This window comes from Pleurodeles waltl, chromosome 4_1 (assembly GCF_031143425.1).
Source record: "Pleurodeles waltl isolate 20211129_DDA chromosome 4_1, aPleWal1.hap1.20221129, whole genome shotgun sequence".
Lineage (NCBI taxonomy): Eukaryota > Metazoa > Chordata > Amphibia > Caudata > Salamandridae > Pleurodeles > Pleurodeles waltl.
In genome coordinates this window covers 179,361,496-179,383,086 of record NC_090442.1, presented here as the reverse complement: position 1 = coordinate 179,383,086, position 21,591 = coordinate 179,361,496, and the positions used below count along the sequence as shown (strand labels likewise).

The 21,591-nt window shown below is 47.9% G+C and overlaps 1 protein-coding gene across 1 annotated transcript in view; it reads right to left on the bottom strand.

Annotated features, from left to right (window-relative positions):
* Positions 1 to 21,591, bottom strand: part of TRIM24 (tripartite motif containing 24) — a 659,378-nt gene that overhangs the window by 150,691 nt on the left and 487,096 nt on the right. The window contains exon 16 of the mRNA XM_069227983.1: positions 11,864 to 11,938. Coding sequence (XP_069084084.1) covers positions 11,864 to 11,938 — 75 coding nt within the window. The remainder of the gene's footprint in view (positions 1 to 11,863; positions 11,939 to 21,591) is intronic.

Genomic DNA, 21,591 nt, shown 5'->3' with positions numbered 1-21,591 from the left:
GGAGTCTGGAATAATGGCCCAACCTTCCAACAGAAAAGGAAAGAAGACTGGGGAACCAGCTTCAGCACAGAAAAAGAAGCAGAACCTCTCTTCTCAGGAAGAAGTTCTATCCCCTGAGGGAACGGAGCCTATGGAGTTAGAACCTTATCAGGTTGAGCTCTTAGGCCCGGGGACCCACAAGGGAACAACTGTGCAAGGGGCAAGAAACATGTCCCTCTCTTGAAGGCCTAAGACAGCAAGCTGCTGAGGAAACCAAAGGAAATGTCAGTGGAACCCACAGGGTCTATTGGGAAGATGGACTCCTTTGCACTGAGGCAAGAGATCCAAAACCTGGTGCCACTAGGAGAGTGGTAGTGCCTCAGTAGTTTAGGGAGGTCATTCTGACCTTAGCCCATGATATTCCCCTTGCTGGGCATTTGGGACAAACCAAGACATAGGAGAGGTTAGTCAACCATTTCTATTGGCTCAATATGTCCCAGAAAGTAAAGGAGTTTTGCGCCTCCTGTGCCACCTGTCAAGTCAGTGGTAAGACAGGTGGCCACCCCAAGGCCCCCTCATTCCACGTCCAGTGGTGGGGGACCCCTTTGAAAGAGTGGGAGTGGACATAGTGGGTCCACTTGAACCTCCCACACCATCAGGGAATCAGTATATCCTAGTAGTAGTGGATCATGCTACTAGGTACCCTGAAGCAATTCCCCCTAGGTCCACTACAGCCCCTGCAGTAGCAAAAGCACTCACTGGTATTTTTACCAGAGTGGGATTTCCTAAGGAGATGGTTTCTGACAGAAGTACCAACTTCATGTCAGCTTAACTAAAACATATGTGGAATGATGGTGGGGTGACACTCAAATTCACCACACCATTCCATCCACAAATCAATGGACTTGTGGAAAGATTTAACAAGACATTGAAGGGCATGATCATGGGGCTCCCTGAAAAACTCAAAAGGAGATGGGATGTCCTCTTGCCATGCCTGCTTTTCGCGTACAGAGAGGTGCCTCAGAAGGGAGTACGGTTTTCCCCCTTTGAACTTCTGTTTGGCCATTGTGTCAGGGGACCACTAGCTCTTGAAAACAAAGGCTGGGAGAGACCTCTCCATGAGCCTAAACAAGATGTGGTTGACTATGTACTAGGCCTACGTTCAAGGATGGCAGAGTACATGGAAAAGGCAAGCAACAACCTTGAGGCCAGCCAACAACTCCAGAAGATGTGGTATGACCAAAAGGCTGCTATGGTTCAGTTTCAGCCAGGGCAGAAAGCCTGGGTTCTAGAGCCTATGGCTCCCAGTGCACTTCAGGACAGATGGGATGGCCCTTACCCAGTACTAGAGAGAAAGAGTCAGGTCATCTACCTGGTAGACCTAGGCACTAGCAGGACCCCCAAAAGGGTGATCCATGTGAACCACCTCAAACTCTTTCATGAAAGGGCAGATGTAAACATGTTAATGGTTACAGATGAGGACCAGGAAGCGGAGAGTGAACCTCTCTCTGATTTCCTCTCCTCTGGCTCTAAAGATGGCTCAGTGAATGGAGTGGTCTACTCAGACACCCTCTCTGGCCAACAGCAAGCTGACTGTAGGCAGGTCCTCCAGCAGTTTGCTGAGCTCTTTTCCCTAACCCCTGGTCAGACACACCTGTGTACCCATGATGTGGACACAGGGGACAGCATGCCTGTCAAAAACAACATTTTTAGACAGTCTGATCAAGTTAAGGAAAGCATCAAAGTGGAAGTACACAAGATGCTGGAGTTTGGAGTAATTGGGCTAGCTCAGTGGTCTTAGTCCCCAAATCTCACACAAAGGATGGCAAGAGAGATGAGGTTCTGTGTGGGCTACAGAGGGCTTAATTCTGTCACCAAGACAGAAGTTCATCCCATTACAAGGGCAGATGAGTTAATTGACAAATTGGGTGCTGCCAAATAAGAATCACACCAGGAGCAAAAGAGAAAATAGCATTCTCTACACCTGATGGGCACTACCAATTTACTGTGATGCCCTTTGGCTTAAAGAATGCCCCTGCCACCTTCCAAAGGTTGGTGAATCAATTCCTTGCTGGCTTGGAGTCCTTTAGTGCAGCTTATCTTGATGATATTGCTGTCTTTAGCTCCAACTGGCAGGATCATCTGGTCCACCTGAAGGTGGTTTTGCAGGCCCTGCAAGCAGCAGGCCTCTCTATCAAGACATCTAGATGTCAGATAGGGCAGGGTACTGTGGTTTCCTTGGGACACCTTGTTGGTGGAGGCCAAGTTCAGCCACTCCAACCCAAGATCCAGACTATTCTGGACTGGGTAGTTTCAAAAACTCAGACTCAAGTCAGGGCATTCCTTGGCTTGACTGGGTACTACAGGAGGTTTGTGAAGGGATATGGATCAATAGTGACACCCCTCACAGAATTTAGCTCCAAGAAAATGCCCAAGAAAGTTAATTGGACCTTTGAATGTCAACAGGCCTTTGACCCCCTGAAACAAGCTATGTGCACAGCACCAGTTCTAAAAGCTCCAGATTACTTTAAGCAGTTCATTGTGCAGACAGATGCCTCTGAACATGGGATAGGATCAGTCCTGTCCCAAAGAAATGATGATGGGCTTGACTAGCCTGCTGCTTTCATTAGCAGGAGGTTACTCCCCAGGGAGCAGCGTTGGAGTGCCATTGAGAGGGAGGCCTTTGCTGTGGTCTGGTCCCTGAAGAAGTTGAGACCATACTTCTTTGGTACTCACTTTGTAGTTCAGACTGACCACAGACCTCTCAGATGGCTGATGCAAATGAAAGGAGAAAACCCAAAACTGTTGAGGTGGTCCATATCCCTAAAGGGAACGGACTTTATAGTGGAACACAGACCTGGGACTGCCCATGCCAATGCAGATGGCCTTTCCAGGTTCTTCCACTTAGAAAATGAAGACTCTCGTGGGAAAGGTTAGTCTCATCCTCTTTCGTTTTTTTTTTTTTTTGTGCGGGGGGGGGGGGGCTGATGCTAAGTTATGATTTGAAAGTGTGATGGGACTCTGCTAACCAGGCCCCAGCACCAGTGTTCTGTCCCTAAACTGTACCTTTGTCTCCATAATTGGCACAACCCTGGCACTCAGGTAAGTCCCTTGTTACTGGTACCCCTGGTACCAAGGGGCCTGATGCCAGGGAAGGTCTCTAAAGGCTGCAGCATGTCTTATGCCACCCTAGGGACCCCTCACTCAGCACATGCACACTGCCTCACAGCTTGTGTGTGCTAGTGGGAAAAAATGACTAAGTCGACATGGCACTCCCCTCAGAGTGCCATGCCAACCTCACACTGCCAGTGGCATAGGTAGGTCACCCCTCTAGCAGGCCTTACAGCCCTAAGGCAGGGTGCACTATACCACAGGTGAAGACATATGTGCATGAGCACTATGCCCCTACAGTGTCTAAGCAAAACCTTAGACATTGTAAGTGCAGGGTAGCCATAAGAGTATATGGTCTGGGAGTTTGTCATACACAAACTCCACAGTTCCCTAATGGCTACACTGAAAACTGGGAAGTTTGGTATCATACTTCTCAGCACAATAAATGCACACTGATGCCAGTGTGCAATTTATTTTAACATACACCCAGAGGGCACCTTAGAGGTGTCCCCTGAATACCAACCTGACTTCCAGTGTAGGCTGACTTGTTTCTGCCAGCCTGCCACACACCAGACATGTTGCTGGCCACATGGGGAGAGTGCTTTTGTCACTCTGGCCAGGAACAAAGCCTGTACTGGGTTTAGGTGCTTCTCACCTCCCCTGCAGGAACTGTAACACCTGGCGGTGAGCCTCAAAGGCTCACCCCTTTTGTTACAGCACCACAAGGCATCCCAGCTAGTGGAGATGGCCGCTCCTCTGGTCACTGCCCCCACTTTTGGCGGCAAGGCTGGAGGAGATAATGAGAAAAACAAGGAGGAGCCACCCACCAGTCAGGACAGCCCCTAAGGTGTCCTGAGCTGAGGTGACCTCTGCCTTTAGAAATCGTCCATCTTGAGTTTGGATGATTCCCCCAATAGGAATAGGGATGTGCCCCTCTCCCCTCAGGAAGGAAGCACAAAGAGGGTGTAGCCATCTTCCAGGACCGTAGCCATTGGATTCTGCCCCACTGACCTAAACATACCCCTAAATTTAGTATTCAGAGGTGACCCTGAACCCAGGAAATCAGATTCCTGCAACCTACACAAAGAAGAAGGACTGCTGACCTGAAAGCCCGGCAGAGACAGAGACGACAACTGACTTGGCCCCAGCCCAACCGGGCCTGTCTCCAGACTCAAATAACCTGCACAGTGTCGAATCTAACAGGGACCAGCAACCTCTGAGGACTCAGAGGACTGCCCTGAACCCGAAGGACCAAGAAACTCCAGAGAACAGCAGCACTGTTAAAAAACAGCAACAACTTTGCAACTTAACAACTTCCAAAGAACTCTCTCTTCCTGCCGGAAGAGTGAGTCTTCTCACTCTGCACCCGACGCCCCCGGCTCGAGCTCCAGAGAACTAACACTGCAGAGAGGACTCCAAGGAGACTACGATGACGTGAGTAACCCAAGTCGACCCCCCCTGCACTCCTACAACCACACCTGTAGAGAGGATCCAGAGGCTCCCCCTGACCGCGACTGCCTGGTAACAAGGAACCTGACGCCTGGACCAAGCACTGGACCCGCCGCCCCCAGGACCGAGAGCACCACCCACTGGTGCAGGAGTGACCAGCAGGCAACCCTCTTCCTAGCTCAGTCGGCGGCTGGTCCGAGAAGCCCCCCTGTGCCCTACCTGCATTGCCTAAGTGACCCCTGGGTCCCTCCATTACTTTCAATAGCAAATCCGACGCCTACTTTGCACACTGCACCCGGCCGTCCCTGTGCTGCTGAGGGTGTATTTTGTGTGCCTGTTTGTGTCCCCCTGTAGGAAAGTACCATCTTGTCTGGCATGTTACCCCCGTATTTCACTGTATATATGTTGTTTTAGTCTATGTGTCACTGGGACCCTGCCAGGCAGGGCCCCAGTCTCACTGAGGCTCCGCTAACCAGAACCTCAGTGGTTATGCTCTCTCTGCTTTCCAAATTTGTCACTAACAGCTTTGGGGATCTGACCAGAATGCAAGAGCTCACCAGAGTTCCTCTGCATCTCCCTCTTCACCTTCTACCAAAGGATCGACCGCTGACTGCTCAGGACGCCTGCAAAACCGCAACTAAGTAGCAAGACTACTACTAACAACCTTGTATTGCTTCATCCTGCCGGCTTTCTCAACTGTTTCCAGGTGGTGCATGCTCTGGGGGTAGCCTGCCTCCTCTCTGCACCAGGAGCTCTGAAGAAATCTCCTGTGGGTCGACGGAACCTTCCCCCTGCAACCGCAGGCAACAAAAGACTGCATCACTGGTCCTCTGGGTCCCCTCTCAGCATGGCAAGCGTGGTCCCTGGAACTCAGCAACTCTGTCCAAGTGACTCCCACAGTCCAGTGACTCTTCAGTCCAAGTTTGGTGGAGGTAAGTCCTTGCCTCCCCACGCTAGACTGCATTGCTGGGTACCGCGTGATTTGCAGCTGCTCCGGCTCCTGTGCACTCTTCCAGGACTTCCTTCGTGCACAGCAAAGCCTGGGTCCCCGCCACTCCTTCCTGCAGTGCACAACCTTCTGAGTTGTCGTCCGGCGTCGTGGGACTCCTTTTTGTGGCTTCGGGTGGACTCTGGTTCACTTTTCTTCCAAGTGCCTGTTCAGGTACTTCTGCGGGTGCTGCCTGCTTCTGTGAGGGCTCCCTCAGTTGCTGGGCGCCCCATCTGTCTCCTCCTCCAAGTGGCGACATCCTGGTCCCTCCTGTGCCACAGCAGCACCCAAAAACCTCTACCGCGACCCTAGCAGCTAGCAAGGCTGGTTTGCGGTCTTTCTGCGTGGGAACACCTCTGCAAGCTTCATCGTGACGTGCGACATTCGTCTTCCAAAGGAGAAGTCCCTAGCTCTCTTCTTTCTTGCAGAACTCCAAGCTTCTTCCAACCGGTGGCAGCTTCCTTGCACCCTCAGCTGGCATTTCCTGGGCTCCTGCCCACTCTCGACACTGTCGCAACTATTGGACTTGGTCCCCTTGTCTTACAGGTACTCAGGTCCGGATATCCACTGTTGTTGCATTGCTGGTGTTTGTTCTTCCTGCAGAATCCCCCATCACGACTTCTGTGCTCTCTGGGGGTAGTAGGTGCACTTTACACCTACCTTTCAGGATCTTGGGGTGGGCTATTTTTCTAACCCTCACTGTTTTCTTACAGTCCCAGCGACCCTCTACAAGCTCAGATAGGTTTGGGGTCCATTCGTGGTTCGCATTCCACTTTTGGAGTATATGGTTTGTGTTGCCCCTATACCTATGTGCTCCTATTGCAATCTACTGTAAGTTTACACTGCTTGCATTACTTTTCTTACTATTACTTACCTAATTTTGGTGTGTGTACATATATCTTGTGTATGTAACTTATCCTCATACTGAGGGTACTCACTGAGTTACTTATGGCATATTGTCATAAAAATAAAGGACCTTTATTTTTAGTACTTCTGTGTATTGTGTTTTCCTATGATATTGTGCATATGACACCAGTGGTATAGTAGGAGCTTTACATGTTTCCTAGTTCAGCCTAAGCTGCTTTGCCATAGCTACCTTATATCAGCCTAAGCTGCTAGAAACACCTCTTCTACACTAATAAAGGATAACTGGACCTGGCACAAGGCGTAATTACCTCTGGTACCCACTACAAGCCAGGCCAGCCTCCTATACCCTCCCCCCCCAGTACGCTACAAAACACCATTTGTCTGCTCCCCGAGGACACAGGTACTTACCTTCTAGCAGACTGGAACCAGAGCACCCCTGTTCTTCATAGGCGCCTATGTGTTTTGGACCCTCCTTTGACCTCTGCACCGGACCGGCCCTGTGTTGCTGGTGCGGTGACTTTGGGGTTGCCTTGAACCCCCAACAGTGGGCTGTCTATGCCCAGGAGACTGACTGTGTAAGTGCTATACTTTACCTGAGAAACCTAACGAAACTTACCTCCCTCAGGAACTGTTGAATGTTGCACTAAGTGTCCACTTTTAAAATAGCGTATTGCCATTTTAACCTAAACTGTGTTTACTACTGTCTTTAATCGAAGTTCTATACTTACCTGTGAGAAGTACCTTGCATTTTATGTACTTACCTTGAATCTTGTGGTTCTAAAATAAATTAAGAAAATATATTTTTCTATATAAACCCTATTGGCTTGGAGTTAAGTCTTTGAGTGTGTGTTCCTCATTTATTGCCTGTGTGTGTACAACAAATGCTTAACACTACCCTCCGATAAGCCTACTGCTCGACCACACTACCACAAAATAGAGCATTAGTATTATCTAATTTTGTCACTATCAACCTGCAAGGGGAACCCTTGGACTCTGTGCACACTATCTCTCACTTTGAGCTAGTATATACAGAGCCAACTTCCTACAGCTGCCCTTTTGATAGGTTGGTGGAATTCCACCATTGCAGACAGTGCTAAGTTTAGCAGTCCAACAACACTAGATCCTGAATGTGCCAGAGACCGTTGTTGAGAGAAACATTTCTGTAGTGATCGCATGTGGAGGCTCGCATTGGGTACTATTGCTATGGATGAAACCATCATCCCTTATAGTTTGATCCCTGATGTTACTGTTTAAGTGTGGTTGAATTGTAGTTGTGATATGAGATTGTGAAATGCTTGAATCCTGACTGAGTTTGGGTAAGCCAATGCTGATTGGGTGTTCAGAATTGCTCCTAGATACGGTTGTATCTGTGATGGTTGCAGGTGAGATTTTTAGTAATTGATAGTGAATCCTAGATTGTGTAGGCTGTTTATAGCGTATTGAGTATGTTGTTGACAAATTTGAAGTGAGCCAGTCATCGAGATATGGGAAGACATCTATGTGTTGTCTTCTGAGAAATGGTGCAACCACGGCTAAACATTTGGTGAACACCCTTGGTGCTGTTGTTACCCTGGATGGTAGCACTTGTTACACTCCAAGCTGAACACTAGATGGCGGAGTTATGCAAAGCAGTGTTTTCCTGCTCCAATGAAACTCAGATACTTTCATTGTGCTGGATGTATGGGAATGTGGAAATAAGCATCCTTGAGGTCTAATGCGGTCATGTAATCCTTTTTCTGCAGTAGCGGAATGCCTTCTTGTAGAGTGACCATATGAAAGTGTTCTGAAAGTATGTATAGATTGAGGGGTCTGAGAGCTAAGATTGGTCTGAGTACCATCTTTTTTTGGTATGAGGAAGTACAGTGAACATACTCTGGATTCCTGTTGGGATATAGGTACTATCACCATGGTTCCTTTGAGCAGTAGTGATTGTGCCCTCCTGTTTTAACAGAGTGAGATGCTCCTGAGTAAGTCTATGTGAACGAGGAGGAATGTTTGGTGGAGTGGAAATGAGTTCTAGACAATAACCATGTTGGATAACTGATAGAACCCAGTGATCTGTAGTGGTGATGTGCCACTGTGGATAGAAATTTACCAGTCCTCCTCCCACAGGAGATATACGCTCTGTGAGAATGGTGAGAACGTCACTGTTTATTTGAGTTAGAGGAACCTCTGGAGTTGGATGGTTTACCTCTTCCACTATTGTTGGATCCTCTGTAGGAGCCTCTAAACGATTCTCTTGTATAGAATTGTGAGGACTGTTTTTATTTGGGAGTTTGCTGTTTCTGAGTCGGATGCTTTGAAATAACCTCTAAACTGTGGTCTACGAAAATTACCTCTATTGGGTATGATATATAACGCACCCATCGCTTCGCTGGTTTCAGAATCCTTTTTAAGTTTGTCAATGGTTGTGTCCATAGATGTTCTTTGCCAAAGGGCATATTTAAAACAGCTTGCTGTATTTCAGGTTTGAACCCTGAGCATCTTAACCAGGCATGTCTTCTAATAAGAACACTGGTGTTGATTGATCTGGCTGCTCTATCAGCTGCATCCACAGCAGATCTAATAGCATTATTAGATATTGCTTGCCCTTCTGTGATTATTTGATGTCCCCTCTCTTGGTGTACTGGAGGAAGGTACTTCAAGAGTTCTTCCATTTCATCCCAGTGGGCCCTATCATACCTAACCAAGAGAGTTTGTGAGCTGGCTATTCTCCAATGATTTGCAGCTTCTGAGCCTATTCTTTTACCTACTGCATTTGTTTTCTTACTTTCTTTGCCTGGAGGAGGAGCGTCTCCTCCTATGGACTGACTGTTAGCCCTTGGGTTGAGGGTACAGGTTTATATTTTTAATCTGCCCTAGGAGTGATAATTCTGGCCTTTACGGGTTCCTGGAAAATATGAGAAGCATGTCTGAGCATTCCGGGAAGCATCAGAAGACATTGATATTGCTTATGTGTAGACGCTAGTGTGTCAAAGAGGAAGTATTGTTCTATTTGATTTGTATGCATCTGTACATTATCATATGCAGCAGCTCTGGCTATTACTTGGCTATATGCAGTAGTGTCTTCTGGTGGGGAAAGTATAGCAGGATACAAGTCTGGATCATTTGGAAGAATGGGATCTGGATTGTATATATCCCATGGATCTTTATCCTGCTGGTCATAACTAAAATCATCCCTATGTGGTGATAGTGAGGATGTGTGTGGTGACAACTGTGTTTCATATGTGGGTGGTAATGATGTAGAAGGAAGAACAGGTGAATGTGGTGGTGAAGGCTTTGTGTCTTGTAACCTCTTCCTGCTATTTATCCTTGGGGACTTTTTTTTAGTGGAGGTTCACCCTTTAATGTATGTTTAAAAGTTCATTTCCGCTTAAAGGACATTGGAGGAGTAGCATTATTCTGTCCTTTTGAATGTGTAGTTTTTGCTGTTTAGCATTCATCACCTCTAAAATAGGTTGTATGTCCGAAATTTCATGGTAAGTAGTAGTTTGCTTGCTGCCCGAGTCCTTAGACTCCAAAGGTTTATGTATGGAGTGCTTGGCTTGAACTGAAAACATCGGCTCCCAAGGTGTTGTTTATTTTTTCAACTCCGAAGCTTTCCCTTCTGACTTTCGGCTTGATTCTGAGACTGATGTAGCAATGTGTCTGGTCGATGCCGAATGCACTTTATTCTTTGTTCTCTGTGTAGAACCCTCAAGTTGGTCATACCGACTTTCTTTTCGAATCCGACCATAGCCCGAAGGCAGTGGAGGACCGACGACTAGTGCTGGAGTCTTCTTAAGTATCTTTGTGTGGTGCGATGGGGCAGTTGTATTCAGGTACTGCGCCAGAGACACGTAGTGGTTATCATCATTGGAGTGTTGATCGGAGTCAGAGTCTTAGATGGAAAACTCTTCCACTTGTTGAACTTCTTCCTGGGCGTGTTCTTCACCGAAGATATGAGGTGTCTTCTGTGGACTTGGAAGTCATTTTGAGACGACGAGCTCTACGGTCCCGGAGAGTCTTTTTATCTGTGGACTTGGACGTCATTTTGAGACGACAAGCTCTACGGTCCCGGAGAGTCTTTTTAGATTGAAATGATCTGCAAGCATCACAAGTTTCTTCTAAATGATCAGGAGATAGAGATTACACATGGAATGTTAAACAGTATATGGAAATTTAGCGTGACACAGAGGACAGAATCAAAACAGAGTTCGTTCCATCAGCCCGACATTGAAGTAGGCCCTAAAAGGGCAAGGCCCTTGTAAGGGCGAAAATTCGACCCAGAAGGTCTAAATCGAATCGAGTATAGCTGGGAAACGCGGCAAACAATACTGACATTATTATGGAAAGGTAGAATAAAGTTCCAAAATACCGAACCGAGATCCACTGGAGCGAGAGGAAACTCTTCCAAACCCGACGGCGGAAAGAAAACAATCTAACAAACGACTCAATGCCCATGCTCAGTATCACCGAGAGGAGGAGTCACTTGATTTTGTGACTCGAAAACCTTCTTCAAAGAAAAACAACTTGTAACATTCTGAGCCCAACACTAGATGGCGGACTCATACAAAGCATGTGTATCTACAGCTACACAGGTAATCAGACATAAATATATATGGCTTCTGAGTGGCATCAAACAGACAGAAGTAAACTCAAGTTGTCTAGGATTTCCCTAAGAATCCCACGGTGAAAAACATCCCTGTAATTCACTGTTCCCCCATCTGTTGTTTAATTTTATGTATGGCCCTCTCAAAATCACTGGTCATGCTTTCAACTGCTGTGCAGGGGAAGAGGAGCAATGGCGAGCAGTAAATAATGTGGCCTCTTCTCCCGCACACAAGAGTGAAAAAAAGAAATACCTTACCTGCCACCATTAACCAGACTCACCACCTTCCTTACTTTCGTACCCTCCTCCTCACCACAGTTGTGATTTCTGCCTTGGGTCACAGTAGACAAGCAGAGCTGCGGTGACCAGCTTTAAAAGATCCCTGTCAATCTGTCCAAGAAGGCCTTTATGACACAGTAACTGGGTAACAGGCTTTGTTATCAACTATTGCTATGTCATAGCAGTGAGTTATCAGATTCAGAAACTGATGTAAACCATGCACACTGACCTATTCCTAATTGTTTTTTTAAACTCGACTTGCATACTTTAGAGCTCAGTGGAGAAAAGAAAAACAGGGTGGGGGCTACTATGGCATCACTTTCAAAATTTCTGCCTTTAGACACAGGCAACAAACCCTCACTTGATTTTCCTTGGGAAAGTCCACTCTTTTTTGGGCACATTATAGTGTTTTGTTTTGAGAGTAATAACTTAACGTTTCCAATCAAAGTTTTATTTTTGTTACCAAAGGTAACATAAACCTGGGTAAGTACAAGCCAATTATCTGGGTAACAAAAAAATATTCAATAACTAAAGAGTCGTTAATTTGAAAAACTACACAATCTTCCATGGCAAGTTAAGCTATGCAACTCAGCACTTACTGTTAGTGGAACAGGATCTTGGAAGGCCAGGCTCATCTCATGGCAGAAAAGGTAAAGCAGCAGCCTTTCACACTTCTGTATAAAGAAAATGTAACAACAGTGAATAGACTAACACAAACAGGCACTGGTTTATCAAATTAAAATAACAACTGCAGATTCAATAGTGAAAGAGTAGCCTTTCGTAATGACTTGCAAAGGGATTTCAGATTAAGAAATTGTGTTTATTGCACAGTAGCATTAAGAACTTTCACACTGTGTTATTGGGTAACATGATGTGCATACTTTCACCATTTAGCGTTGGGCTTCAACGTTTAAAACGTGTTTTTCTTCAAAGAAAGTATTTTCGAGTCACAGGACCAGGTGACTCCATCTATCAGTGGCAATGCGCATGGGCATCGGCTCCATTGTTAGATTTTTGCTGCACGGAGGTCATGATTGAACATGGAGCATAGGAATGCCATAAAAGATGATCATGCAAAGCAGGAAGTATCAATTGTGGGGAAAAAAGAAAAAACAGTATCAGTAAAAACCACAGGCCTCCAGGGAGGATGGTGGGCACATGTGAATCTATGGCACTACATGCCGCAAACAGAGGCTTTAAGGGTAAGTAACCTTTTCCGTTGCTGGCATGTGTAGCTGTAGATACATATGCTGTGCACAGATTGTAAAGCAGTCCCCCCCACAGTGGTGGCTCAGCCTGAGAATGTTGCAGAAGGCTGGAACAGTGTGCGTAATGCAGCTTGGCCAACCCCAGCTTGTTGAACTAGGTTATCCACACAGTAGTGCTTGGTAAAGGTGTGAGGAATGGACTAAGTAGCTACCTTACAGGTGTCAGTTATTGGTATGTTACCTAAGAAAGCCATGGAAGCCCCTTTCTTCAGAGTAGAATAGGATCTGGGGGGATGGTAAGAGATCTTTAGCGTAACAAGTCTGAAAGCACTCAACAAGCAAACATGCAACTTGTGCTTTGGAAACGGTACTGACCTTAAGTGGCTTAGAGTAGGTCACAAAAAGCTGTTGTGTGTTGAAAAAAGGTTTTGTTCTGACAACTTAGTACATTAGCTCTCTGTTGACACTCAAAATATTTAATGTGTGCCCCGCTTGGGACTCTGGATGTGAAAAAAAAACTGACAACCCTACTGTCTGATTATGGTGGAAACTAGACACCAACTTAGGACGGAATTTGGGTATGGTTCCGAGAACCACTAAGTTGTGATGAACTTGTGAGAAAGGCTCCGCCAACATAAGAGCCTGCATCTCACTAACTCGTTTAAGGAAAGTGATGGCTACGAGGAAAGCTACTTTCCACGACAGAACTTGCAATTGTGTAGTGTATGTCTTTAATGGTGTATGGAATGTGACTGCATCAGGAAGTTCTCTCTTTCTGATGTGCTCACGTTCCAATTCTGTTAGAATGTTTCCTTTTGTTTTCCTGGTGGGAGGCAGTTGTTCTGAACATCTCATCAGGCGTCAACCGTAGCCGTGGCTCTTTCTATTTCCTTCACTTTAAGAAGAAAATAAACTTCATCCGCTATCACCGGCTTCCTGGAGGACAGTTTCATTTGCCTCTGCACCGCCACTACAAATGGGCTAGAGGGAAGTGGTTTGAAAGGAGGGCCCTTGAGTCTGGTAAGAATATTAACCTTCCACGCTGGTGAAGGAGGTGTCCTGGGCGGAATAATCCAGAGTGAAGTGTGTTGCCTACTTTGCAGGTAGGCAGTCACAGCAGCCAAATGCAATCAAATGAAATATAGGCTATGTCTGACCTCTGGAGGTGAAGGAGGTAACAGACAATGTCTTGTACTGAAGCTGTGGTTGATATGTTTAGGAAGGCAACAGTGTACAAAACATATCCATTTGGCTGTGTAATAAGTCCTGGTCGCATGCCTGTGCCCTTCTCTAAAAACAGGCATACACTCCCCAGGAAGGTTGAGATAGCCAAACATTTAGACCTCAGAAGCCAAACTGCAAAATGGAGCTGCTAAGTACTGGGGTGCCAAAGAGTACTGCTGTTTTGTGTAAGAAGGTCCAGCTTATTGGGGAGCTTCTCATGAGAAACTAGAGAGCAGGTTGGAGTATCATAGCTGACGTACCCAGGTTAGAGCCACTAAGATTAGGGTAAGGGATGTCTTCCTCAGCCAGCGGACTACAAGTGTAGGAGCGAGACAGCCAGAAAAGCGTAGGCAAATATGCCTGACCAGTTCATCCATGGTGCATGGCTCATGGACTCTCGGTGTAGTAACCTTGCAGTAAAGTTTCGCCATTTTGCATTTACAGCAGTGGCTAACAGATCCAAGGAAACCCCCACCACTGGAAGTCTGGGAGTAGGAGCTGGGGTGGAGTTCCCACTTGTGGGCTTGTTGATAAGTCCTGCTGAGTAGGTCAGCAAGATCGTTGTCCACCCTGGGCTACTACTGACAGCTGGGTGGAATGAATGCCCCTTGTTTCTGTAAGTAGAACACAGCAGTCATGTTGTCAGTGTGAACTAAGGCTGTTTTGTTCTGAATGAGAGGGTAGAATACCAGAAGGGCAAGCTGAACAGATGATAGTTCCAGTTGATTGATGTCAAGGGACAGTTGGGCAGAAGATCATGTTCCCTAGATGGTGAGGTGATTGACATGCACACAGCAGCGGGTGAGTTAAGTTGGTGGTGATCTGCGGAATAGGGTCTTAGAAGGGCCACCCTTGCATTAAGTTGTTTGTGTTCCACCACTGCAGAGAGCAAGATGTGTGGCTACTCATCAACACAAGAACCTCTTGACCCTCCGGCCTGACACCACTGTGCCACTAAGCACTCTTGCAACTGGCACATGGGCAACCTGGCATGGTGAACTATGGGTATGCAAGACCTTACTACAGGAAAGTGCACTTTTTTGACATGGTCACCCCCACTCTCTCCCCGCCCCCATCCCCCACTATCTGCCACAGGTCCTGACGTTTTTCGACTGATGTACACTGGGAATCTGCTAAACATGCCACCAGTGCTCTTTTCCTAGAACAGGTAACATGGTATACAATTGGCACACTCCTCCATCCGTGTAGGTCCCTAGTAAGTGGTACCTGTAGGGAAATGCCTCCCTTGACATGGTTACCCCATACCTTTTTGCCTTTTGTTGATGCCAGTTATGATTGAAAGTGTGCTGGGACCCTGCTAACTAGTCCCCAGGACCAGTGTTCTTTCCCTAAACTGTACCTTTGTTCCACAATTGGCACAGCCCTGGCACACAGATACGTCCCTTGTAAATGGTACCCCTGGTACCAAGGGCCCTGTGGCCAGGGAAGGTCTCTAAGGGCTGAAGCATGTATTATGCCACCCTGGGAACCCCTCACTCAGCACATGCACACTGCCTCACAGCTTGTGTGTGTTGGTGGGGAGAAAATAGCTACGTCAACATGGCACTCCCCTCAGGGTTCCATGCCTACATCTCACTGCCTGTGGCATAGGTAAGTCACCCCTCTAGCAGGCCTTACAGCCGTAAGACAGGGTGCACTATACCACAGGTGAGGGCATAGTTGCATGAGCACTATGCCCCTACAGTGTCTAAGCCAAACCTTAGACATTGTAAGTTCAGGGTAGCCATAAAGAGTATATAGTCTGGGAGTCTGTCGGTTACGAACTCCACAGTTCCATAATGGCTACACTGAAATCTGGGAAGTTTGATATCAAACTTCTCAGCACAATAAATGCACACTGATGCCAGTGTGGGATCTATTGTAAAATACAACCAGAGAGCATCTTAGAGATGCCCCCTGAATACCAGTCCGACTCCTAGTGCTAGGCTGACCACTTTCTGCCAGCCTGCCACAACCAGACGAGTTTCTGGCCACATGGGGTGAGTTCCTTTGTCACTCTGTGGCGAGGAACAAAGCCAGCATTGGGTGGAGGTGCTTCTCACCTCCCCCTGCAGGAACCGTAACACCTGGCGGCGAGCCTCAAAGGCTCCTGCCTGTTGTTACAGCACCCCAGGACATCCCAACTAGAAGAGATGGCAGCCCCTCTGGACACAGCCCACACTTTTGGTGGCAGGTCCAGAGGAGATAATGAGAAAAACAAGGAGTCACCTACCAGTCAGGACAGCTCCTAAGGTGCCCTGAGCTGAGGTGACCCCTGCCTTTAGAAATCCTTCATCTGAGTTTGGAGGATTCTCCCAATAGAAATAGGGATGTGCCCCCACTCCCCTCAGGGAGGAGGCACAAAGAGGGTGTAGTCACCCTCAAGGACAGTAGCCATTGGCTACTGGCCCTCTGACCTAAACACACCCCTAAATTTAGTATTTAGGGGCAACCTTGAACCCAGGAAATCAGATTCCTGCAACCTGAAGAAAGAAGAAGGACTGCTGACCTGAAAGCCCTGCAGAGATCACAGACACACCAACTGACTTGGCCCCAGCCCTAGCGGCCTGTCTCCAGACTCAAAGAACCTGCACAGCGATGCATCCAGCGGGGCCAGCGACCTCTGAGGACTCAGAGGACTGCCCTGCACCTAAAGGACCAAGAAACTCCCGAGAACAGAGGCACTGTTCAGAAACTGCAACAGCTCTGCAACTTCGAAATAACTTTTAAAGAGACTCTCCCTTCCTGCCGGAAACGTGAGACTTCACACTCTGCACCCAACTCCCCCGGCTCGAGTCCAGGACAACAAGCACCACAGAGAGGACTCCCAGGCGACTCCAATGATGTGGACACCCTGAGATGACCTCCCTGCACCCCCACAGAGCGATGCCTGCAGAGAGGATCCAGAGGCTTCCACTGACCGCGACTGCCTGGTAACAAAGGAACCCGACGCCTGGACCAAGCACTGCACCCGCAGCCCCCAGGACCGAGAGGAACCACCTACCAGTGCAGGAGTGACCAGCAGGCGGCCCTCATCCTAGCCCAGTTGGTGGCTGGCCTGAGAAGCCCCCCTGTGCCCTGCCTGGCTCTCCTAAGTGACTCCCGGTTCCCTCCACTGCTTTCTATAGCAAACCAGATGCCTACATTCCACACTGCACCTGGCTGCCCCTGTGCTACTGAGGGTGTGTTTTGTGTGCCTGTCTGACCCCCCACCCCGTGCTCTACAAAACCCTGCAAGTCTGCTCCCCGAGGACAAAGGTACTTACCTGCTAGTAGACTGGAACCAGAGCACCCCTGTTCTTCATAGGCACCTATGTGCTTTGGGCCCTCCTTTGACCTCAGCACTTGACCGGCCCTGTGTTGCTGGTGCGGAGGCATTGGGGTTGCCTTAAACCCCCAATGGTGGGCTGTCTATACCCAGGAGACTGACTGTGTAAGTGCTTTAATTACCTGAGAAAACTAACCAAACTTACCTCCCCAGGGACTGTTGATTTTTGCACTGTGTCCACTTTTAAAATAGGTTACTGCCATTTTAACCAAAATTGTGTGTACTACTGTTTTAAATCAAAGTTCTATACTTACTTGTGTGAAATACCTTGCATTTTATGTACTTATCTCAAATATTGAATCTTGTAAAATAAATAAAATATATTTTTCTATATAAAACCTATTGACCTGGAGTTAAGCCTTTGAGTGTGTGTTCCTCATTTATTGCCTGTGTGTGTACAACAAATGCTTAACACTACCCTCTGGTAAGCCTACTGCTTGACCACACTACCACAAAATAGAGCATTAGTATTATCTAATTGTGTCACTATCAACCTCTAATGGGAACCCTTGGACTCCGGGCACACTATCTCTCACTTTGAAATAGTATATGCAGAGCCAACTTCTTACAGTACCCCTGGTACATAGGACCTGGGTAGAGGAGAGGGTCCCTTAGGGCTGCAGCATAGATTGTGCCACCCTGAGGAACCCCCTAAACTAAAAATAAGAAGCACACATCTGTCATTGCAGTATGTGTGCCCTGGTGCAAGCCAGGAGAAGAGGTGCGCCATGCCCCCATCACTGCAGCTATGTATATGCAGGCTGCCCATAAGGCAGGGTGCAAAATGTAGGAAAGTACCATCTTTCTAGCATAGTTACCCCTGCTTTTTGCCTGATGTCAGTGTGTTTAGACTGTAGTTCACAGGGATCCTGCTAACCAGGACCCCAGTTTCTATGCTCTGTGTAGGAAGCTGGCCTGGTATGTAGTGAGCACCTATGGTGTTATCACCTTATGCCAGGTCCAGGTACCTCCTATTAGTGAGGTGTAGACAGTGTCTAGGAAGCCAGGGCTCTCTAGAGGTAGATTTGTGGGTAAGCAGCCAAGATTTATTTAGGAGACATGAAAAATAGCCAGACATTGGAGTTGGTGCCTGCGGATGCAGGGGAGCGATTCCTTCAATCCAAGGGAGATGCCTTCTTGGGCAGGCTGAAGACTCGTCGCCCTCAGAGGATGCACAGCCAGGAAAATGCTGCAGTTGCTGGAAGGAGCCGGAGAAACAACGTTGCAAGGCAGTCTTGTCGCTCGAGTTGCAGAGTGCCAGTTCCTAGAGGGTCCAGTTGCAGTCCTGGTGGCCAGAATATTAAGTAGACCAGTGGTTCCAACCTGTGTTCTGGGGACCCCCAGGTGTCTGCGAAGCCTCCCCAGAGGGTCCGCAACTGCTTAGAAAAAATGTAATAATAAAAACAGATTAGGTCCCCAGCTTTCAGTAATGACTCAGTGGTGGGGTCCCTGGATATATATATAGATAGATAGATAGATAGAGAGAGAGAGAGTGAGTGTGAGTCTGAGTCTGTCTGGGGGGTCCCTGGGTTCCAGTAATGATGAACTGGGGGTCCACAGACTTCAAAAGGTTTGGAGCCACTGAAGTAAATGATGCAGAGGGGTCCTACTGGAATTTTGCACGTTGAATCAGAGGACCCACCCAAGAGGGAGACCCTAAATAGCCCAGGAAGGGGGATTGGTCACCAAACAGGGTGACCATCTATCAGGAGGGGGCTGTGACGTCACCTGCCTGACCTGGCCATACAGGTGCTCCCAGGGGCCTCTGCCCACCTTGGATTCAAGATGGCAGAATCAAGTGGCCACTTGGAGGAGCTCTGGGGTGGTAATGGACAGGTGAGAACTCCCATTTTCATCGTCTATTTCGCTCCAGAACATGGACTGGGGTCCCTGGACTGGTGCAAACCGGTTTATGCAAGGAGGGCACCAAATGTGCCCTTCAAAGCATGCCGGTAGCTTCGGGACACTATCCCTCCCAAACCATGTAACACCCATTTTCAAAGGGAGAGTGTGTTGCCTCCCTCTCCTAAAGGAAATCCTTTGCTCTGCCTTCCTCTGCTTGAGCTGGACAGGCAGCTGTAGGGCAGAAACTTGTCGGTGGGGTGGCAGCAGCGCTGGCTGCCTGGAAAACCCTAGAAGACTGGTAGGAGCAATGCTGAGGATCCTCTAAGGAGCCCCCAGAGAGCATGGAATCTTACAACCAATACTGGCAACAGTATTGGGGTATGATTCGAACATGTGTGATACCAAACATGCCCAGGTTCAGAGTTACTGTTAACTAGCTGGACACAGGTAGAAAGTGACCTGTGTCCAGTGCACAGGTAAAATGGTGTCCCCTCCCCCCCCCACTTACGAAGTCTAGGAAAATGGAGCTGGAGTTCGTAGGGGCACACATACAGGTACTTGCACCCTGCCCTCTGGGCTAGGAGGGCCTGCCATAGGGGTGACTTACAGTGACCTAGTGCAATGACCTGTATTGAAAGGGTGCATGCACCTTTTCACGAAGACTGCAATGCCAGGCCTGCAGACACATTTTGCATGGGCTCCCATGGGTGGCATAATACATGCTGCAGTTCGTGGGGAACCCCTGGTTCCCCAATGCCCTAGATACCCAAGTACCATATACTATGGACTTACATGGGGGCACGAGTATGCCAATTGTGGGGTGTGCTAAGTCCTAAGCAACCAAATTTAGAGAGAGAGAGACCACAGTCACTGGGGTCCTGGTTAGCAGGAGCGCAGTGAACACAGTCAAAACACACTGACAGCAGGCAAAAAGTGGGGGTATTCATTCCAAAAAGAGGATACTGTCCTATAGGCTCTTCCTCCAAGAGATCTTCAAGCTCCTAGAAGCCCCAGCCTCCAGCACTCCAGATTCAGCTTCTGCTCTGCAGCTCCTGCAACATGGGACTCCGGTTTGTTGGACTCCCTGTGCCTGCTGCCAGTGGGCTCTCGTAGGGGCTCCTCCACCTCCAGTTGGCTTTCCTCGCAGCTGAAGGCCTTTCCTGACTACCCATAAAGGGTCGAGTCACTAGGACCTTACTGGTCCTCCAAAATCCGCAGACTTCCTTACAACCGTGATTTGCATTTGCCAAGGCTTGATGGTGGTCCTGCTGGCCACTGACCCTCCTGCAATCCCGCAGCCGACGTGGGAGAGCTCGTGGGTGACTCCAAATATCTTCTGCCTCTCCCTGGACTCTGCAGCTGGACTTCTTTCACCATCCTGCAGGAACTTCACCTTCAACAGGGTGGGCATTGCCTACCTGCACACCTCTGAGTGGTCTGGACACTCTTCTTTTTCAGGTTCTTCTCGCCCAGACTCCACCTCTATGTTTCACAGGCCTGGTCTACTGGTCACAACAGCAGCTGGACAACCAAGGTTTCCACTAATTCCAACAAGGGTTTCCAATGCCTCTTCACCCATATGCACCTGGGCTCCCTGGTATAGGTACTCTGGTCTTTTGGGTATCCACAGGTGGGGGCGCTCTCCAACCTTCTTTGTGCCAACTGGTTTCCTCGGGGTCCACTGGGAAGGGTCCTGAATCCATAAAAGTCCAACAGCGACAGCCCTGTTTTAACCTATGGGACACTCGTCTCAATAACAGCTTTACACCTGGGCGCCTGTGGGATTTCTACTAGTTACCTCTGGTGATTTCCCACTTCCCCAGCACCTGGGATACTAACACACCTATCTTGGTTGGGCACCTCCATTCTTATACTCTTTTCTTAGAATATGGTTTGGCCCCACCATAGGACCACATGTATTTTTATGCTTTTGCGGACTGTTACTAAGTGTATATTTGTGCGAGTTGTTATCTCCAGGTGGAGATACTTCAATGCTAGTTTACCAATAGTGTTGTAATAAAGAAACTTTTATTTTTGCAACACCTGCTGTGTTTTTTTTCTTGTGACTGGTTACTGACTGACTATTGTGTTATCGCAAGTGTTTTACACTCTTCCTAAATAAGCTGTAGCTTCTCACCACAGCTACCCCTAGAGAGTTTTTGCTATCTGGGCACCAAAACACTATCACTAAGGTTGCCTCGACTCAGTATAGGATGGCACACCATAAAATGAGCCACCCTCCTACAATCTGTGGTTTTGGAAAATGGTTTATATGACAGCCGGCGAAAGGAGCCACATGCAGCAGGGGTTTGTAAGGCAGCTATTTATTTAGCCATTTCACTGACCTTCGGTTTTTTTCAAGTGCCAGGTCGAGCTGTAGGCAGAAGATGAGCTCTTTGTTGAATGGGACATTTAGTATGGTCTGTTGTACCTCAGGCTTGAAGCTGGATATGCGTAGCCATGCATTTCCAGCTCAAAGGGATGCATGTATTTCTTCCTCTGGCTGTGCTGTGTCAACAGAATCTAGGGCACAGCAGATTGCACTATTAGAGATAAGCTGTCCCCCCACTATCTCTTGGCCTTTCTTCCTTTGGGAAGTATTTGAGGAGTTCCTTCATCTCATCCCAGTGGGCACGGTTGTATCTGGCTAATAGCCCTTGGGTGTTTGCTATATGCCAACAGTTGGCAGCTTGGACTGTAGCCTCCTTTCCGGGGGTGTTTA